This window comes from Taudactylus pleione, unplaced genomic scaffold, assembly GCF_031769625.1.
Source record: "Taudactylus pleione unplaced genomic scaffold, aTauple2 ptg000198l, whole genome shotgun sequence".
In the NCBI taxonomy this organism is placed as follows: domain Eukaryota; kingdom Metazoa; phylum Chordata; class Amphibia; order Anura; family Myobatrachidae; genus Taudactylus; species Taudactylus pleione.
In genome coordinates, this window is record NW_028284600.1 from 6,519,097 (window position 1) to 6,539,868 (window position 20,772).

General features: G+C 45.0%; 1 protein-coding gene across 3 annotated transcripts in view; it reads left to right on the forward strand.

Annotated features, from left to right (window-relative positions):
• The window catches only part of INPP5A (inositol polyphosphate-5-phosphatase A), a 567,250-nt gene that overhangs the window by 28,084 nt on the left and 518,394 nt on the right, over nt 1-20,772 (forward strand). For 2 of the 3 annotated variants that reach the window (XM_088476880.1, XM_088476879.1), the window contains exon 1: nt 11,124-11,680. The exons of the other annotated variant lie outside the window; for it this stretch is intronic. In XM_088476880.1, coding sequence (XP_088333006.1) covers nt 11,606-11,680 — 75 coding nt within the window. In that variant the 5' untranslated portion in view covers nt 11,124-11,605. Of the gene's footprint in view, nt 1-11,123; nt 11,681-20,772 lie in introns of those variants that run through there. 3 annotated transcript variants of the gene reach the window in all.

Genomic DNA, 20,772 nt, shown 5'->3' on the forward strand with positions numbered 1-20,772 from the left:
CAGTGTCGCGGATAGGATGTGCCACGTGATGCTGATGAGGGGACTAGGAGCCGCAGCGCTGACTGTGCTGTTGCATTCAGAACACAGCTCAGCCCCCATCCGGGAACAGGGGACACTGGAAACCTGCCCTCCGCAAGGTCACCCCGACCCTGTGTGGGCAGGGGCAAATACAGGATTTTCGGGGGGGGGGGGGCTTATATATAATGATATATATATATATATATATATATATATGAAGAAACGGACGGCACTTGGAGACTAAATAACAAAAAACACAACTACAATCCTGTAGTCAACGTTTCGAAGGATAGACCTTCTTTATCAAGACTGGAACACGATATGAATGAAATAACAAAACTTAAATACCTTATCATATCACCGACGTGTCTCGTGCAGCAAACTCCGATTCCCAGCTGAGGCCCGGTGACGTCACAAACGCGACGCGTCGACGGCCGGGATCTCCCAGGGAGGAGTGGTCAATAGTGAAACCCATCACCATGGTTACAATAATAATAAGTGGGTCCAATAAGTTGTGTGAGTTTAGAAAGTGTGTGAGGTGGGTGTAGACAAGTCTCTCAAGTAACTTGGAGGCAGTGGCGGACTGGGCCGGGGGGCAGGGTGCCATCTGCCCCCCGGGCCGGTACATTGTTAGTACTTGAAGGCCGCCTGGCTGTGGCAGACAGTGCTGCTTCAGCTCTGACAGGGGAAGACCAGCTACGCAGCGAGTGATATCTAAGTTAAAGAGGCTAATAAAAAATTTCTGCCCCCATGCTAAGCTACAAAGAAATGGCCGCTATCGACCAATGAGGAGCCAGGTGTTCATTCCCAGGATCCATAGAGGCTGGAAAGTGGAAAAAGGGGGCGGAGCTTATCGGGGAGTCTGACAGGGAAGCTGAGATGAATAAGAAGCGATATGGCACCCAGGGAAGAGAGAGAGACAGTGAGTGCAGAGGTGAGGAGTGCTCCACAGAATGCAGGAGAACATCCTTTCTTCTCTACACTTTTAGAAACCAGGTAAGTGGAGGGTGGGGCTTATATACAGTGTGTCTGTCTATCTATCTATCTATCTATCTATCTATCTATCTATCTATCTATCTATCTATCTATCTATCTATCTATCTATCTATCATATCTTGTATACAAGTTATATGTGTCAGTGTGGCATAAACTTTGTGGGGGTGTTGTTTTGTACTTTATAATGTCCATGGGCGGAATTCAATTCAGTGCCATGCTGAATAGGACCGGGATGGAGCTCACAGAGCTATTCAGTTCAGCGCGCTGTTACGTCGGAGAATGCTGGTTCTCGCCACCTAACTTATTTAATCGCGAGAACCAGCATTCTGGGACTAAAGTGCCAGCCGGCACTTTTGTAGAATTTCTCCTTGCATCCCCAGGGGGGTGCGAAAAGAAATCCTTTAGCCCGACCAAACATTGCGTTGAATAGCTTCGGGAGCTCCCTCCCAGGGCTATTCTACATCGCTTTGAATTGAATTCCCCTGCATGTGTGTGGACTTAGGGGGTCATTCAGACCCAGTCGTTAGCGCTGATGCCGACCGGGTCGATGGCCCCCCACAGAGCATGCGCATGACGGAGCCGGCGCCGTCGTGCGCATGCGTGAGACCCGCTACGACCGACAGCGCCGGTTGTAGCGGGTCTCAATCCAAAGGGGGCGAGCTGTCGATGTTGATTGACAGCTCGCCCCATTTGGAAGGCGGGCCGGGGGGGTGGCAGCCCAAACGGAGGCGTTCCCAATCAAAATGTAAACAAGGATATCATTTAGACATGGACATAATTTAGACATTCAGACTTAACTCCATCTCCACACAGGGGGGGCATTCAAAATACTGGGGACCTGGTCTGCCCTTTCAATATCGCATTGATCTCATTTTCCGGTATTGTAAAGCAGTGGGTTGGGTCACGATGGTGCACTCCAGCTCGAGTCGCATCATTAAGATGCCCGTACTTCCCTCTTTACTTGGCAAATAGGCGTTAGCGAGCAGTTACGTGGAGGTTGTGGGAGACTTGCTTAATTTTCTGGGTGTCTGGGACAGCCACCTGAGATTCTCCTTGACGTTCCGGGAGGGTAGGTAAGCATGGTTTGTTGTGGCACTAGGGACGGAAGAGCTTCTGTTTTAATTTTTGTTTCTAACCATTGCCTGAAAACCAATGATGTTTGAACCGTTGACGATTGGCGGCCGTACATTAGCAAACCTCTGCTATCGGATCTCTGCCATCCATGGGCATTTTTGAAACTCCCACATCGATGGCAAAACCATTGACCTGTGCCAGCAAACCATCAAAGATTACTAACCATTGATGGACAATGGCCAACCCTAGACTGAGGATTTCACACCTTTCTGCAATGCATTATACATGGAGATGCCTCTTTCACAATGTCCAAATGGACTATATATGGAAAACAGCATTTGGTGAATTTTCCCAGACTCCTGAAAGGGTAGGCGACCCTTACGCATTTTACCCCCTTCTCTAGTAAAAGGGGCAAGGCTTGATGACACTTTGTGGCACTGAAAAGTGGGTGGTGGCTTAATGAAGATGCTTGTCACAATACCATGGCCACTGCACTTTCCCTCTGGACCATGATTTCCACACATTTAAAAAAAAATCAAATCAATGTTTAAACACATAGGGGGAGATTTAATAAAGCTTGGAGAGAGATAAAATTGAAGATACATAGCACCAACCAATCAGCTCCTAACTGTCATTTTTCAAACAGACTGTAAAGTGACAGTTAGGAGCTGATTGGTTGGTGCTATTTATCTCCAATTTTATCTCTCTCCAAGCTTTATTAAATCTCCCCCTTAGGGCCAAATGTAATAGGGTGAGAGTTTAGAAAATGTGAGCGTTTAGCAGTGAACTTTCATTGGTCGAGTTGTATCTTTAAAATGGGAAAACATATGGATGAGAGTTTAAATCGTGAGAGTTTGTGAAGTCTGAAAAACTTGCGAGTTTGCCTGTTCTCGGACACCTATCCTTCTGTATCACATTGGGTGAGTTTAAAAAGTGTAAGAAAATTGTTTTTTTTTCTCATGTATTCTTATTTCCTGTATCTATGTTTGTATGTATATACATATATATATAGTCAGGTCCATAAATATTGGGACATTGACAGAATTTTCATATTTTGGCCTCTATGCACCACCACAATGGCTTTGAAATGAAACAAACAAGATGTGATTTAACTGCAGACTTTCAGATTTAATTTGAGGGTAATTACATCCAAATCAGGTGAATGGTGTAGGAATTACAAGGTTTCTATATGTACATCCCACTTTTTAAGGGGCCAAAAGTAATGCGACAAACTAAACAATCCTAAATCTAACTTTCACTTTTTAATACTTTGTTGCAAATCCTTTGCAGGCAATTACAGCCTGAAGTCTGGAACACATAGACATCACCAGACGCTGGGTTTCATCCCTGGTGATGCTCTGCCAGGCCTCTACTGCAAATGTCTTCAGTTCCTGCTTGTTCTTGGGGCATTTTCCCTTCAGTTTTGTCTTCATCAAGTGAAATGCATGCTCAATCGGATTCAGGTCAGGGGATGACTTGGCCATTGCATAACATTCCACTTTTTAGCCTTAAAAAACTCTTTGGTTGCTTTTGCAGTATGCTTCGGGTCATTGTCCATCTGCACTGTGAAGCGCCGTCCAATGAGTTCTGAAACATTTGACTGAGTATGAGCATATAATATTGCCCGAAACACTTCAGAATTCATTCTGCTGCTTTTGTCAGCAGTCACATCATCTATAAATACAAGGGAACCAGTTCCATTGGCAGCCATACATGCCCACGCCATGACACTACCACCACCATGCTTCACTGATGACGTGGTATGTTTTGGATCATGAGCAGTTCCTTCTCTTCCCATCACTCTGGTACAAGTTGATCTTTGTCTCATCTGTCCATAGGATGTTGTTCCAGAACTGTAATGGCTTTTTTAGATGTTGTTTGGCAAACTCTAATCTGGTCTTCCTATTTTTGTGGCTCACCAATGGTTTGCATCTTGTGGTGAACCCTCTATATTCACTCTTGTGAAGATTGTTGACCTTGACACATATACATCTACCTCCTGGAGAGTGTTGTTGATTTGGCCAACTGTTGTGAAGAGGTTTTTCTTCACCAGGGAAATAATTCTTCTGTCATCCACCACAGTTGTTTTCCGTGGTCTTCCGGGGCTTTTGGTGTTGCTGAGCTCTCCGGTGCGTTCTTTCTTTTTAAGAATGTTCCAAACAGTTGATTTGGCCACACCTAATGTTTTTGCTATCTCTCTTATGGGTTTGTTTTGATTTTTCAGCCTAATGATGGCTTGCTTCACTGATAGTGACAGCTCTTTGGATCTCATATTGAGAGTTGGCAGCAACTGATTCCAAATGCAAATGTCACACCTAGAATCAACTCCAGACCTTTTACCTGCTTAATTGATAATGAAATAATGAGGGAATAGCCCACACCTGTCCATGAAATAGCTTTTGAGATGATAGTCCCATTACTTTTGGCCCCTTAAAAAGTGGGAGGCACATATTGAAACTGTTGTAATTCCTACACCGTTCACCCGATTTGGATGTAATTACCCTCAAATTAAATCTGAAAGTCTGCAGTTAAAGCACATCTTGTTTGTTTCATTTCAAAGCCATTGTGGTAGTGAATAGAGGCCAAAATCTGAAAATTCTGTCAATGTCCCAATATTTATGGACCTGACTGTATGTGTATTCTATAATTGTATTTTCTGCAATTTAAATAAAAGATGAAAAATTAAAACAAAAAATAAAAGTGTAAGAAAACTGTCACATTTTCTAAACTCTCACCCTATTACATTTGGCCCATATAAGTGACACGTGAATCAGATAGAGACAGTTCTCAAAATTATGATTAATTTGAGACATAAATTATACTAAAGCAGGCTGTAAAATAAAAAGAAACATTTACATTAATGAAAGGAGTTGTCCTATAGTGAAAATAGGTTGGACTTTAAAGTGGCGTTTTAATCTTTACGCTGTGCAAACGTCCAGTTGGAGCCACAATTCTGCAAAAGTAGGTGCAAACTGATTTTCTGGGAACAATTACCAAGCCCGACGTGCATTGATGTATGTGTGAGATAGACAAATAAGTGCATTCACACACAGTAAATACCTATTTGTGCCAACAGGTTTTAAATATTTATGAATGACCTTTAAACTTCTGTTCACAATGTCTTATCAAGATTAGTGGGAATAGGTTTCTATAACAATTTTACTGCCTGTTTTATGGCCCAAGCAAACGTCACCCATAGCGACCGCCGGCATCATAAACGCATACCGTATCAGTAAAGGTTTCAGATATCTCCTGATTTAGATGGTGTTGCACAGCCGCAAGGAAGAAGTCCAACTAAAATGCTAACGCAGCTGGAGGTGATATAGTAAATATGCACCTCCTGCAGGTATCTGCGATTCGAAAGCAGTGCTCACAGACGCAGCCTGGGAATGCAGCCCGGTGCAGCTCCCAAACGGCCGCAGCATGTCAATCATATTGCGGCTTGGGGGCACTGCGTGCTAACATGCAAGACTCGTTCTGTGCATGCATAGATCGGGCCCTGCGCATACGCAGACCCACAAACATTGGATATGTACGTAAACCATCAGATTTACATACATATCTGGATCAAGCCCTTTGTCAGTACACTGGGGACCTCATGCCGAATTGGAGGTAAATGCGAGTGTTGTTTTCCTTGGGAACTCCGTATTTTCCTAGGCTGCGTATACCCGCACCAAGGGGGCTGAGACAGGACAAAGTGCAGGCCAAGTTGGTCGCCAAAATAGACGAGATTGAGCCTATTTAAAGATGAATGACTTGCCGGAACCACTGCAGGAGCTGACTGCCGGACATGAAAGACACCGCTGAAGCTGGCGAACCAGGTAAGTCACTGCTAGACCACTGCTAGCATGTCGACATGTCAAGCATGTAGAAATTACAACTATGTTGACATGATGAATTTCTGCAAATATACCATACCCTAAAATATAGATCTATATCTGTATATAGGCCTGGCGACGGGGGGTACTAGCGGCATAGATATACCAGGCACTGAGGTCCCAGGGTGCCTCAGAGGGACCCACAGATGACTCTAACATCTGCCTGCGACTCTGTAATGATCAGCAGGACACAGTCATGTATGGGGTCCATTCAAGGAGATGCTTTGGCTTGAACATCCGGCACCAGTGGTGGCCGGTGCAATCAAGTTTTATTTTGTTTATTGCAGCACGTGACGTCATCACGTAACATGGCAATGCTAAAAAGCAGAGTAGAGGAAACCCTGGTGGGAAGAAAAGACAAGGTGTCTGGGGATGGAGAGACACTGCGGGGTTGGCTGGAGAAACACTGGGGAAGCAGGAGAGACACTGTGGGAGCCTGGCTGGAGAGTCCAGCATTAATTATGATGTAATGTTCTGGGCCAAAATGTATTTTCCATAAGATACGGGGGCATGTTTATAATGGGTGCAGAGTGTGCGGGGCACATGGGCCCCTCAGTCCAGGGGGCCCACACCGCACACCCATATTATACTTACTTCTAGTGTTCTCCCCAGGCTGTTTATTGCGGGTGCACCACCCGGCAAGAGACAGCCTACCACCCGGCACTTTGAGAGCCTGCAAGTGGGGACAGTATCTGGGAGCTGTATAAAAAGGACCAGATCCTACAGACTTTGCAGCTTTTTCATAATCAGACGACTGGGCCTCTAATAATAAGAGGAGAATTAATACTGCATGTAAATGTTATTTCAAGTTTAAATCATTATAAGGTCAGGGTTTAAATTTTGTTATTTTTGGCGGCCCCCACCCGGCTACTTCTTGATGCCACCCGGCTGGAAAAATTTTGTGGGGAGAACACTGCTTACCTCTCTGGAGTCCCACGTCGGCACTGGTGTCTGCGCTGTAAGAAACGTCTGGAAAATGCCCGCCGTGGCCATTTTTCCGTCGTTTGCGCATGTGCAGTACAGGGAAAATGGCCGCCGCGTCAATTTCCCTGTGACCTGCGCATGCGCTATAGACTCTGGGCACTCTCTAGTACCCAAAGTCTATAAGTGCGGCGCTGGCTGCGCAAATTCAAGTGCACTGCCGGCCGCCGAACGGATAAGAGGGGGCCCATGTCGGAGACTGCACACGGGCCCCCTCCTCTCTGGAAATGCCTCTGATAAGTTTTATTCTAAAGTCCCTTTTGAGTGCCTTTGTTTCTAAATATATATTGTTTCTAATTATATATATATGTAAATATTATATAACCAGACAGGTTAACGTTTCAGGGCATCCGCCCTTTCATCAGGATACACTTACAACTTACTTGTGTCGACGAAAGGGCGGATGCCCTGAAACGTTGACTTGTCTGGTTACAAATACACTTGGTGTTTTGACATCTTTAATGGAGCCCTTGGAGTGCCGTGTTGTTTTTTGGATGGTTTGGATACTTTAGATATAAGGCACCAGGGCCAGATGTATTTTTCAGTGCAGAGTGCCGGCAGTCTTGGGAACTATATGTATATATACTATATATAATTAATTGTTTTTCTATAGCTCCACCCACACAGTAACACCACCCATAGTTCCTGAACCTATTTTTCAGAAAAATAGCCATATATATATATATATATATATATATGCTATATATAGAGCGCTGTGGGCCACTTGTGAGGCCTTATAAATTAAATGTAATTATATATATATATATATATATATATATATATACACACACACACACACACACAACAGAAATGATCGGGCCCAGTACACCCACTTTTTTGGGGCCAACCCCATCTCTGGCACATGCAGACCAGTCACTTCAGAGTCTGCCTTCTCTGTATGAGGTTTCTCTGCAACAGGGAAACCTCTGTGTAAATGAATATATTAACATTTATTTGCATTGATCCCCGTATCTACAGAACTCTGTGAATGTTTCCCTAGTATCTAAGCTGTACTCAGAAACTAAAACAGCAGCAGTAAAACAGCTGTCTGTACAAGCCAATTAGTCAATGACAGGTTGTCATTTGTCACAATAGAAGCTCACAGCAGCACCGTGATTAGCATTGCTGCTTCGCAGCGCTGGGGACTCAGGTTGGACAGTGCCGGAGGCTGCCGAGTTTCCACATCCCCTCATGTACATTTGTGTTTCCTCCAATCTCTCCCTCCCATGGTCTATAGCACAGGTTCTCAAACTCGGTCCTCAGGACCCCCAACAGTTCTTGTTTTCTAGATCTCCTCACAGAATCACAAGTGAAATAATTAGCTCCACCTATGGATCTTTTAGAATGTGTCAGTGAGTAATGAATGCACCTGTGCACCTGCTAGGTGACCTGGAAAACGTTAACGGTTTGGGGTCTTGCAGGACTGCCGACAGCTCTGCTGAGCCTGGGGGCATGGCTGACTGGGGAGGTGTGGCCAGAGCCCCTCCTTAAAAATAAAAATCAATATGTTCGCGGCCACCCACGCCACCCAGGGGGGCGTAGGTGTCCGGGGGTGGAGGTGCAATCGCTCTCCCCTCCCACATATAACGCAGGGAGAGAGAGAACTGCAGCAGTCTCTGCCTAGCCCAGCACACGGTGTGACAGCAGCGTGTCTGCTGGACTGGGGAGAGAGACTACTGCTGCTGCAGTCAGTCCTCTCTCTCCTTGCCTGAACTTAAGCAGCGTGGGCTGGGGTGCATAGGCAAACGCAGGGGGGGTTTCCGTCTGCCTGGAAACCCCCCTCCCCAGCCCACACCATGACCACAATAGAAATAGTAATATAATAGAATTTTACTAGTGCTGTATGTTCTTCTCAGTATCACAAATGAAATAATTAGCACCACCTGTGGATCTTTTAACATGTATCAGCCAGTAATAAATAACCTGTGCACCAACTAGGAGATCTGTTAAGGATGTGCTCAGGGCCAGATTAACAATGGGGCGGATGGAGCTACAGCTCCAGGCCTCCAAATAAAAATAGGCCCATCATCATGACAACAGGATGTTGACTGACCATCTGCTCTCCACAAGGTCAGCCATAAATCATAAGTAGTAAAATTGTATTTCTATTTACCTCACAAAATAATGCATTTTTTTTCTTTTACATATATACGGAGACATTGGGGCTGAGATTATAGAGTGTGTATATGCTCATGTGGCTCCGCCCACACCACACAGCACTGATCACACCTCATCTGCTTCTCATAATAGGCCCTGGATCATTTTCAGCTCCAGGCCCATGTAGCCCTCAATCCGGCCCTGGATGTGCTGCTATAGAGCCCAATATGTACATCTATGTCCAGGGCAGTGCTAGGTTCCTCTGCTGCTCCCCCAGACTCCCAGACTTGCTCTAATACTCTGGAATGGTGCCTACATCTAAAATAAAACCATTCAGCTCAGGCAGGCTTGCGCTACTGCCGCATTTAATGGGTTACAGTGATTGCTGGTCCTCTATATGCTGGAATTATGACACACAATATACTTTGTATGACGCATATTAAAGCTGGTTAAGTGCTAATTCTAACCTCTTCGTGGGCTGGCCACACTCACTCTAAAATCAGGCATTTGGAAACCCCCCTCTAGAAATCCTGCGTTTGCCACTGGGGTGGGATGCTGAACCCCTCCAACAGGCCCTGGTAAATAGTACCCCCCCTCTCAGAGCCACTGGGGTCTTGAGGATTGAGATCTCTGGTCTATAGACATACTGGCAGGCTACCTGGCTTATGACCACATTGCCCCTCTTGTGCATGTTTGTGTGCCTGCGGTAGAGAAATTGGATTGTAAGCTCCTCTGAACAAGGACTGGATACAGTTCTGCTTGTACAGCGCTGCTGAATATACTGCTGCTCTATAAATATAGGATAGGGAGATGGGCTGCTGAAATGTATAGTGTCTGATCATTCTGTATTCCAGCCTTAGGAAACCTGTAGCTATCCACAAGCTTATTATTAATATCATTTATACAGTACATGAATATTCTGTAGCGCTTTACAGAGAATATTTACTCATTCACATCAGTCCCTGCCCCACTGCAGCTTACAATCTATGGCCCCCATTTAACAACGAAGGGTTATGCCACCCTTTCTGGATATAAACAAAGTAGTAATCTAAGATTACCGCTGTTTGTCAAGCATCGCTCGCGCCATCTTTTAGATAGTGGCAATGGAGACCCGGCGGTGCCTTTCCGGCTTCAGCACAGCCTTCCAGGCTGGGTCCCCCTGTCATGCACATGTGCAGATGGACCGTCGCACATGCGTATTACACCAGCGCTGGCAGCGTTAGGTTGCCAACATGTGAGCGGAGGACCCCGCCGGAGGGGTAAGTATTGATAAATACTAGTGGAATTTTCCTTTGTATCACAGTAATACTAAACGAAAAATGCCACTGATATTTTCGTTCGAATATAAATGGGGCCCTATATTCCAGGGGCGTCTTAAGAGAGGAGGGGGCCCATGTGCACTCCCTGTGCGGGGCCCCTCTCCTCTCTCCCTGGTGGCCGGCAGCCGCCTGACGCGGCTAGCCAGCCACCGGAGCTTTAGTAGACTCCGGGCATTAGAGTGTGCCGGGAGTCTACTGCGCATGCGCAGAACGCCGGAAAATGGCCGCCGCGGCCATTTTTCTGGTGCACTCCACATGCGCAGTACTCTCCGGGCACACACTAGCGCCCGGGGTCTACTGCGCATGCGCAGAAAACCGGAAAAATGGCCGCGGCGGCTATTTTCCGGTGTTCTGAGCAGCGCAGACACCCGACGTGGGACCACGGACAGGTAAGTCTAAAATAATACGGGTGCAGTGTGTGCGGTGCGGGGCCCCCCTGCACCCATTATAGATACGCCACTGCTATATTCCCTATCACATGTACACACACACATGCACAATATGGGTCATTTATTTTTGTCAGAAAGAATCCAGTTAGCCAACCTGTATGTTTATGGATAGTGGAAAGAACTCAGAGCACCCAGAGGGTGGTACTACAAGTCCCAGCATGCTGGTAGTAGAACATGCTTCTTTGGACTTCTGTTTCCACACCTGATAAAGCAGGGACGCCTATCTCAATCCACCCCCCCACCCCCTTACCGTGAGAATGTCCCCTTTAAGAGGGCCGGGCTCGCCGTGTGCCGTGACGTCGCGGAGCCCCGCCCCCCTGCCCCTGTCCCCCGCCGGTTCCCCGCGGCTCAGTGCTGCTGCCATAGAGGAGCGGTGCTGGGGGCTGCAGGAATCATACACAGCGCAGCCACATCCCCGGCTGTCACCATCGCCGCTGCACTGCACCTTGTCCCCGGGAAGCCAGCCGCCCGTACAGGCCGCCGCCCCTCCTCCTCCTTTGCCCGCCCCCAGCCACCACCGCTCTCCCGGAGAAACTTGCAGAGCTCGGAGCTCATCCAACAGCAGCAGCGGTGGTAGCGGGAACTTTCCCAGGGTCGGCCCGGCATGGCTTCGTCTGCTGCGGGCAGCCCAGCGGTGTAGAGGCGGCCGGGGATGTCCATTCGTGTCAGGAGCCGTCCCTGAGCGCTGGGGCTGCCCGGCTGAGCGGATAGAGTGTAGCCCTGGGACAGGCTCCATTCCCGACTGAGCCCCGGGATCTCCGTGTGAGTGCTACGTGCTTGTCCTGGGCACAGCATGGCGGGGAGAGCGGCTGCTCCGGGAACCGGGATCCTGTTGGTGACCGCCAACGTCGGGACCCTGTTTGATGATGTGAGTAGCGCAGGACACACGCAGGCGACTCGCTCTGTACTTTGAATTGATGCTGGAGCCAGGAAGTGTACACACTGTCTCCCTCCCTGCCGCAGCCGGCTGCCTGGAGCTGCCCCCTCTCTCCCGCAGCCGGCTTCAGCCTATAGAACGCTCCCACTGTCACAGTATCAGCCTGGGATACTGATAGAACGTTGCTGTATACATTGTATCTCCTCACGTTCTATCCTGGCTGCTGACACTGTGTTACCTCTCTGTCTTCCCTACACAACCCCTGCATGCTCACTGTATGTATGTGACTGTGTACTCTGTACTTCTATTTCTTCCTGACAGTTTTGTACGGCGCTACAGAACCCTAGTGGCACCTTTTTTATAAATAAGTTAATAGTAATTTCCCCCCCCCCCCATATACAAGCCCTACAGAAGTCTTGTACCCCCCCAAGTATGCTAGGGGCTCTCAAATACCTCCAACAAGTCTGTTTGACTTAACCCTGGATGATTAAATAATTATAGCAATCTATTTTGTTCAGTCAGTAATTATTCCACCTGTTATCACAGACAGAAATCCTGACAACGTGACCTGTTGGGGGGTCCTTGAGGACTGGCGTTGAGAACCACTGTCTTGTACAATTTCTATATAAAAGGGAACTACAGTCACACATGATGCATTTATGTGCCTGTGTGATTATGTATTGTCTGTGCTTCCATATTATCTTGTCTGTTTTATACCCTTGAATGTCACTACAGAGCCCTTGTGGCGCTTTTATAAATGGGATAATTCAACCGATGCACTCTTGGACCACCCCATCCCCAATGCCGGTTGTTCTAAACTCCAATTCCCAGGTTCCCCATCAGGTCATGTTTTCTGGTTCTCTTTAATCCTGCACAGGTGAGTTAATACATTAGTTGGTACATTTGCTTGTTAGAAATAATTCCACCTGTTTCTACAACAGAAAACCTGAAAACATGACCTGTTGAGTGCTACTTTTACACATTATGTATATTAATACATTAACTGTTTGTGACTTTTTTCATCCAATCTGGATGACTATAGTATTTAGGGGTCTAGTTACTAAGCAGTGTTAGGAGACAGAGTGCAAAGTGATAAGGAAGTGATAAGGTGCCAGCCAATCAGCTCACAACTGTCATCTCACAGGCTGTGTTTGAAAAATGACAGTTGGGAGCTGGTTCGCTGGCACCTTATCACTTTCTTATCACTTTTCACTCTGTCTCATAACACTGCTTAGTAACTAGACCCCTTAATGTGCGTTTAAACCAGTCGTTCCCAAACTGGGTGCCATGGGAGTGCCTCGGGTTGGTGGTCCAGTACCAAATAAAATGATTTTCAGTCAGTGTGATAGGCAAATCAAGTGCTCATGACTGCCAATCAAAAAATATATGGACAAATAGAAGTGCAGCCCTGTCAACCACCACATAACTGAACCCAAGGGTGACATGTAAGCACAATTTACTTCATTTAATTTCTGCTGAATTTCTCGACAAACTTTTTGGCCCAGGGGTGCCGGGGAAAAAAATGGTGATACTCTAGGGTGCCGTGATTCCAAAAAGTTTGGGAACCAGTGGTTTAAACTATACAAAACGTCCTATAACGTTAGCTAGCTGATGGCTCCACTCAAGTGCTAGGACTACCTGGCTGTTCAGTTGTCAGGGCAGAGAGATGGTTTTGTATTACCGTGTACAGTACAGCACATGTGGGTTATGTATGATCTGTAACTCCTAGCAAGTTTTCTGAACTGTACAGAGTCCAGCCGTGGCTTTTATTTTGGTTATAGATTTTATCTTGCATTCTTGAAGCCCTCTCAGAAGTTGTGACTGAATGGTACGCTCAGGCTTCTGCCTCCCACGTTGCGGAAGAAACACTCGGTGGTTGAGCAGAGATGTTTCTTTGAATTTGGATCTAGCAGCGTGCACACACAAATAAACACACCAGTGACAGTTGCTGGTGGAAATGGAAAGGAAAGCAAACTGGCTGGGTTTAATGTCTAAAGCAGCCTTTAAGAAAGGGTTAACGCCTGTAAATAAACACAGTGCTGTTGGGTGACTCTCTCCAAGCCTTTGCTTTTCACTTACATCGTTCAGGGAAATGGATTCTGTCCTCAAGGCATCTGGGGATAGACTCTGTAGAGTGTTTGCTTATGCTATAAAGGTATTTTGTTTAAGCTGCCAGTGTCTTACTTCTGCTTCCCATCTCATCACTCAGGCCATCTAATGGTAGTCTTCTACAGACTGGATAATGTGAAATTTGATGTTAAAGGGATTGGATCTTTTACGTGGAAACTTATTTATGAAAATGTTCCTTGACAGATAGAAGAAACGTAAATCATTGCAGCTGTTCACTGAGAGGAGCTCAGCATGTTGATTTAATGTGTGTGGCACAGTGGCTAGCATTGCTGATTCATAGTACTAGGGCCATGAGTTTCATTCTGACCTGGGCAGTATCTGGGTGAAGTGTACGTATTGGCCACAGTTGTGCGGGTTTCCGTGTGCACCAGTTTTCTCTCACAGATCAGGAACCTACCACTTAGTTATTGAACTTCTGACAAAATTAACTGCATTGTTTGTGTGGTAGAGAATTTAGACTCTGATCTCCACCGAATCGCTGACTGCTGTGTATATTTAAAACCGTAACTGCAGAGCGCTGTGTAATATGTTTCCACTATATAAATAAAGCTTAATAATCATCGATCCAAATGAGGGGAAAATTGCTTATCTGGGAAAATATGAAGTCCCACATTTGTACATAGCTTCACTTGTCGCATCTGCATGCTGCCATGTTTCAGCAACTGTAAGACGGGCACATCTGCTAAAGTTTTTCCACAAAATTGTATTTTGTTTGCATGCTGCTTCGCGTGAACGTAATCTGTTTATTTCAGGACACTATAAAAAAATTGAAAGCACTTTTTCTTGATGGGACCACAATAGCCTTAAGTGTTGATGTGAAGGCTTTTGTCAGGTGGGAAGTCTCGTGGCATCAGTCGGTATCTAAATAACTGGACTATACAATTGACCACGTCTTGATTTGTGGTTCAGTGTGCCACTAGCTTTTTTTTTTTTTTTTTGTTCATGTCAATTTGCTGTGTCTGTCCATTAACTGTTCACATTGGTACACATGAGTCCTGAAGGGTTTCTGTCACCGACATGTGGTAAATGCAAATATTTCTGTAAATTCCTTATTTCCCTTTTAAACTGCATATTTTTAAAAATATTTTATTGTTAGGAGAACAGCACATTCAATACGAATGAACATGAGTCATCAGAAACACAATAAACAAATAGCAACATAGCAAGATATGCAGTAAATGAATCCACATAGGTAACGATTGTATATACAGAAATCAATCGCATATATAATTAGTGAGCTGGTTTAAAGTTGAGGAGGTCAGAAGGGAGGGCCATTGTAAAGAACTTCAAAATTAAATCATGAAGTAAATTGGAAGCATATTCGCAGAGAGTCTTAAGTGTCATGGATATAGTATGAGTGTAAGGCAGCCAGATGCCATTAAACTATTCAGTGGATATGTCTGTCCAGTCCATTGTAAAAAAAAAAAAAAATATGTAACTCTAGGATGTATTACTGTAAGAGTAGGTGGGTTAGAGTCAATCCACTGTGAGAGAATATGTTTATATTCTGTGGCCGCAGCCAGTTTGGTCAGAAGTAGCCGATTCCATTTAGTCAACCCCGTTGAGAGTGTGTGTGTGTGTGTGTGTGTGTGTGTGTGTGTTACGTTCCAAAGGCCCAGTCTTTAGAGATCACAAAGGGGATTTTTAGAACTTCTTTAATATTGCGATTAAGTTCACCCCAGAGCACCTGTACTCAGGACAGTCCCACAGGCAATGTAAAATATCCGCATCGGGAGCTGAGTGTTTATAAGTCGGCATTAGGTGCATCACCATTCATGTATTTCAGCTTAGGGGTGTAATATGCCATGTGTAAAATTTTGATGTGCACTTCTGCACAAGAGCCCGACCTCAGTTGTTCATCAAAGGCAGGATTGAGCAATAGTCTCTATAGGAATATACGGAAAAACCTCTCTCCATTTTACTAGTCCTGTACTACTTTCCTCTAGATCAATGAGATCCCTTAGCATTTTCTGTACATTTGAGATTATTGGTGGAGGGATCAGTAACACCTCTATGGGGTATTGGCACACCTAGCAGCTCTTTGATTGCTGTGCACACTGTGTATATCAACTGCTTATTGTGGTACTGGGGGGAGGTAGTAGGGAGAGGTTATTGGATTTGCACTAAGGGGGAGGTTAGGCACCCCTAAGGGAGGGTTAGAGGGGTGGAAAGGGGAAAAGGGTTAGACTACTTACCTAATGCTGTCGGTATGCCGACCCTTCGGGCTGCCGCTGTCGTTATTTGATCTGGCAGCATTACTTTCCGATTCCATTTCATACATTTGCTGGCTCGCCAGTGAGTAATATGATCTCCCTAGAGCAGGCCTGGCCAACCTGTGGCTCTCCAGCTGTTGTGAAACTACACAACCCAGCATGCCCTGCCACAGTTTTAGCATTCCTTAATAGCAAAACTGAAGCAGTGCATGCTGGGACTTGTAGTTTTACAACAGCTGGGGAGCCGCAGGTTGGCCATTCCTTCTCTAGAGCATATTTAAAAAGCCCCAAAATAACCCCTGGATCCAGAAGATATCTCCAGACTCAATGTGTGTCCCAAATTACTTCATTAATTAGTGCAGCACGTACTGAGCTGCTGCCGTGCATTAATATGAATGCAGCTTGCACTAAATGAGGCCCATTATCCATGTTTAGTTATGTGCGTGCTGGAACGTGTAATTATGAAACATTTGAAGAGACTGAATCTGATTTAAACCTGCTTTTTAGCATTTAATTCACCAACTGACGATCTCGCCTTTTCTACAAATTTTGATACGGGCTCTCTAGACCCACCTCTTCATCAAAGCCATCCAGCTCTCGTCCTAACCCACTGCCCCATGCCCCATGCTCACTGTCTCTCCCCTCTGTCACCCTGTCTGTGTCCCCCCTTTCCCTTTAGACTATTTTAGAGGGCCCTCTTACCTCATGTGCTTTTTCTTTCCTTCATCTCCTCCCCATAACAGCACCCAACCGTTGGGTTCAGCCACCTTGTTGCTTATTTAAGCATGATGACTGATACAGCAATGTTTATAAACAATGTACATGTACTGTATTCTATGTCCATTTCGTTCCTACGGCTTCTGTGCTTTAGGTGCTGCAAAACTCTTGTGGTGCCATATAAATAAAGGATAATAATAATAATTGGCAAAGGTTCATATTAAAAACTTTTCTTTTTCAGTATAACTTTACATTTGCCATCTTGAGTGTTGGGTGGTATTTGCAATACTCTGTACATGCTGAAACAATCTATAAAACGTGGGCGATTCGCAAACTTTAGTCACAACAATGTTCCTCTGTCTTCCGGATTGTGCTTCCAAATTGACAACGAGGACATGCCGATCCATTTTGTGAGCATCTTTTGATGCGTTGATGGATTGAATGCTCATGTCACAACAGTTCTGATGTTTAGAATGTTGGTGCCTTGTAATCGTGTAGCACTAAGCTGGCTTCTGTACGTATTGCTAAACATCTGCCTGTCTCCTGTGTATAACTGGGGAGGTCTAGGGATCGTCCCTATGTATTGCCCCTATGTATCGCTTGTTATCTTTCTCTGCAGAGCTCCACATCTGGTTGTGTAGTCAGGAATGTTGATGTGCTGCTGCTTATCTCTGACCATGCCCTGCGGTATGCTGGGTGCTGTGCCCAAGCCTAGTCTATAGGCAGGTGGAGTCTCTTATTTCTTTACTGGACGTCTTACTTAGAGGCTTTGCAGAAACTAAAGTATAATGTGAGATCTGCATCCGCTTAGTATGTTATGTTACTTAGAACTACAGTTTTGAGGAAGAAATAACAACCTGCTGTATTTTCACACTGTTGGCTAATTGTAATGATTACTGTGCTTGTACGTTTAAAACTGTAGCACAACTTTTAAACCCTAACAAAGTTACAAACGTGTTTTTGGTAAATGTAACTGTCCAAACTCTCTTGCTTTCTCTTTAGTGACTGCTGCATTATTTATATTGGTCTTCTCCTGCAAATGAAAAAGTTATCTGTTTAATTCATTCTTCTGTCTTAAGAGGGCCTCTCCACTATGCGACCTGAAAGTCTGAACATCTAGCGCTCAGACCTTCAGGTCGCCGAGGTGCGGTGCCCGCACTGAACGTCATTCAGTGAAGGAGTCCGACCTCCTATCCCTGAACATGCCGAACCTGACGAGCGTCATCAGGTTGACGGGCGTGTTCAGTAGACAGCTGGGGGTGGCGGAAAGGACCCAGCGTGCACGGGCATCACTGGTCCTTGTCGGCTATCCATTACCCGACTTTGTGAACAATTCAACTAAAACCTCCTGGTTTTGGTCGGATTGTTCACAAAGTCGGGTAATGGATAGGCCCCTTTACATTCCTTGTAGCTCTGCTGCACTCAACCTGTTTGTTTTATGCTGAATAGTAAAGTGCTTAATATAAGCTCTGTGATTGCACCACGTTTGTAAAATTCTGCACCCATCATTTAAAATAAATAAATAAAAAAGGGCATCTACCTCACTGCTTCTGAATCTCCTCCATAATAATTTTGACCTTCACACATTAATTTAAAATTCTCATCAGACCATCACGTCTTGTATGTCCATCAGACCCTCCCCCCCCCCCCCCCCCCTCCACCAATACCCTCAGATCAACCAGCGTGCCTTTGTATATCTACAGCAGGGGATGCGTTTGGAATTCAGACAGTTGGGATGCCGAACCACTACTTTGGCCACTGAATTTAAAATACAAAAGCTAAATCGAGCTTGTTTTGCACACATTGGTTTTGCAGTTTTATGTCCAGCAGTCAAAGCCTCAGATAATAGTCTACTTTGAAAACCTGCGCCATTGCTATAGATGCTGGTGGCATCTACGCCATAAACTAAGTGCATTTGCTGTTTCAAAATAAAGACTAATCCAGCTTTGCTCACAGTGTGATTGGTAACTGTTTGGTAATGCCGACATATATATAATTTCTAAAGCTAGCTACACACTGTCAGATTTTTTTTTTTTTTTGATAGGGACGATTAATGGGGCGATATTTTTCAGCAAATCGCCTGCCCCACTATCTGTGCTTCACATTATGCAAGTTTTCCATAGAAGCTAGCGAGTTTTCACCACACCACTCATTTTGCTTCTGTCTACCCACAAGGAGGATGACATAGTGACAGGAGAATATAGGGAATATGGGCAGAGTATTGAAAATGCGCACACCCTGCTCAATATCTGGAATTTGAGGCCAAGATTTTCATTCTTGACTGACAGATCAGATAATAGAAGGAAGGCGTTTGCAGATGTTTTATCAGTGAAACGCAGAAACGATCGTTCATACACTATACAATAAGGCCCCTCACCTGATTATTCGCAAATCGGCCCAATAATTGTATAGTGTGTAGGTTGCTTTAGACATAACATACTACACTTAGAACAAGTAGTGTGAAAGTTATTATAGAATTATCAATGAATATGGAGATTGTAGATGTGTGTGAGATATATGTGTGTGTGTGTAAAATAAATTTTTTAGTATGTGTAAAATATATATATATGTGTGTGTGTATAATATATATATTATTTTTTTTTTTTTTTTTTTTTTTATACACTTGCATGCACCACTTTTACCTGAGAGATGTATCTTTTACATTGAGTTTCCTATGTGTCATTTTATTTTTTTTTTTTCTTCTTCTATTGTTCCATTCCATTAAAGCTCTGCTACTGTGGGGGTATTCGATCATCACGAAAGTGTCATCTTGCAGACAGAATTGAAAGACTGATTGTGTCACTTAGAAAAACTTAGATGAGTAGTCAACATCCATCCTTGGAGAATAAAGTGTATTAGTATTGGGGCTGTGTCAAACTGGAGAATTTCTTCTCTTTGTTGTTAGTGCCTAATATTCTCTACTTGAAAGCATCTGACTTTTAGAAATGCTTTTAGCAGTTTAATCTGACGTGATTTTATTATTTTCTACTGGGCAGTATTTTGTTTCGTAATACAGCATGTCACAATCACTAATGTCAGTCTGCCCTCTGAAAGGGTTTTGTTTCGTATAGGACAGTGGGGAGATGTATGAAGGGGCGATATGGAGAAGTAGTATCGGTAAACGTGCGCTGATACCGCTTCTCCCCAATGTACTATTGTGGGGTTCGATGTTAAAGGACATGGGCGCTATGCGCCCTTCATTATCAGTGCTACTATCTACAAAATTGCTCTGCACATTGGCGCGCTATGTATGAACGGTCAGTGGCACTAACTGTCCCGACAATTGCATCTATCACCACAGCAGGGACAGCACCGTCCCTGGCTGCGGCGGCAGCCTGCTCCGGGAAGCAGGTGAGATCTCGTAATGTTTGCAAGATCTTGTGCATGCCCAGTGGAAGGGAGACACAGCGCATCAGCACTATATGTATTATAGCGGCACAATGCGTGCCGCTATGATACATCTCCCCCAATGTTTTGCTGTGAAATCGCTGTGGCTGAAATGTTGAGAGAAGATGGCCATTGGGGCAGCATCTACTGTCCAATTTATCACATTGTTTATTAGCAATTTTAGCAGACGCATATATAGACAAAATTACAGCATTACTCCATTGACATGGGTTATGGGGACATTGATAAACTGCCCTCCCTCATCCCTGAACATGGCCAATCTGTCATCGGCAGATTGACCAGCATGTTCGGGTGGTGATAGATGTCAAAAACGACCAGCGGGAGCGTGCATTGCTGGTTGTTTTCGACATTTAAACCGCTTAATTTGTGCCTGGATAACAAACAATTGAATAATAAGGACATGGTTATCGTTTAATTGCTCTGTTTAATCGGGTAGTGGATACCTGCCTTTACTCTATTTTCAGATGTCTTTTAGCAGGCTCTTCCCAATGGAAAGTGATATCTGACTCTGTAGAGGGATCAATTTACAGCCCTCCTTTTTGGCCCTTTTGTGAGCTTGTGCTACCTACTATAAGGTTGGGCATGATCAGAATCGCAGCTGGGGAAGAACCTGGC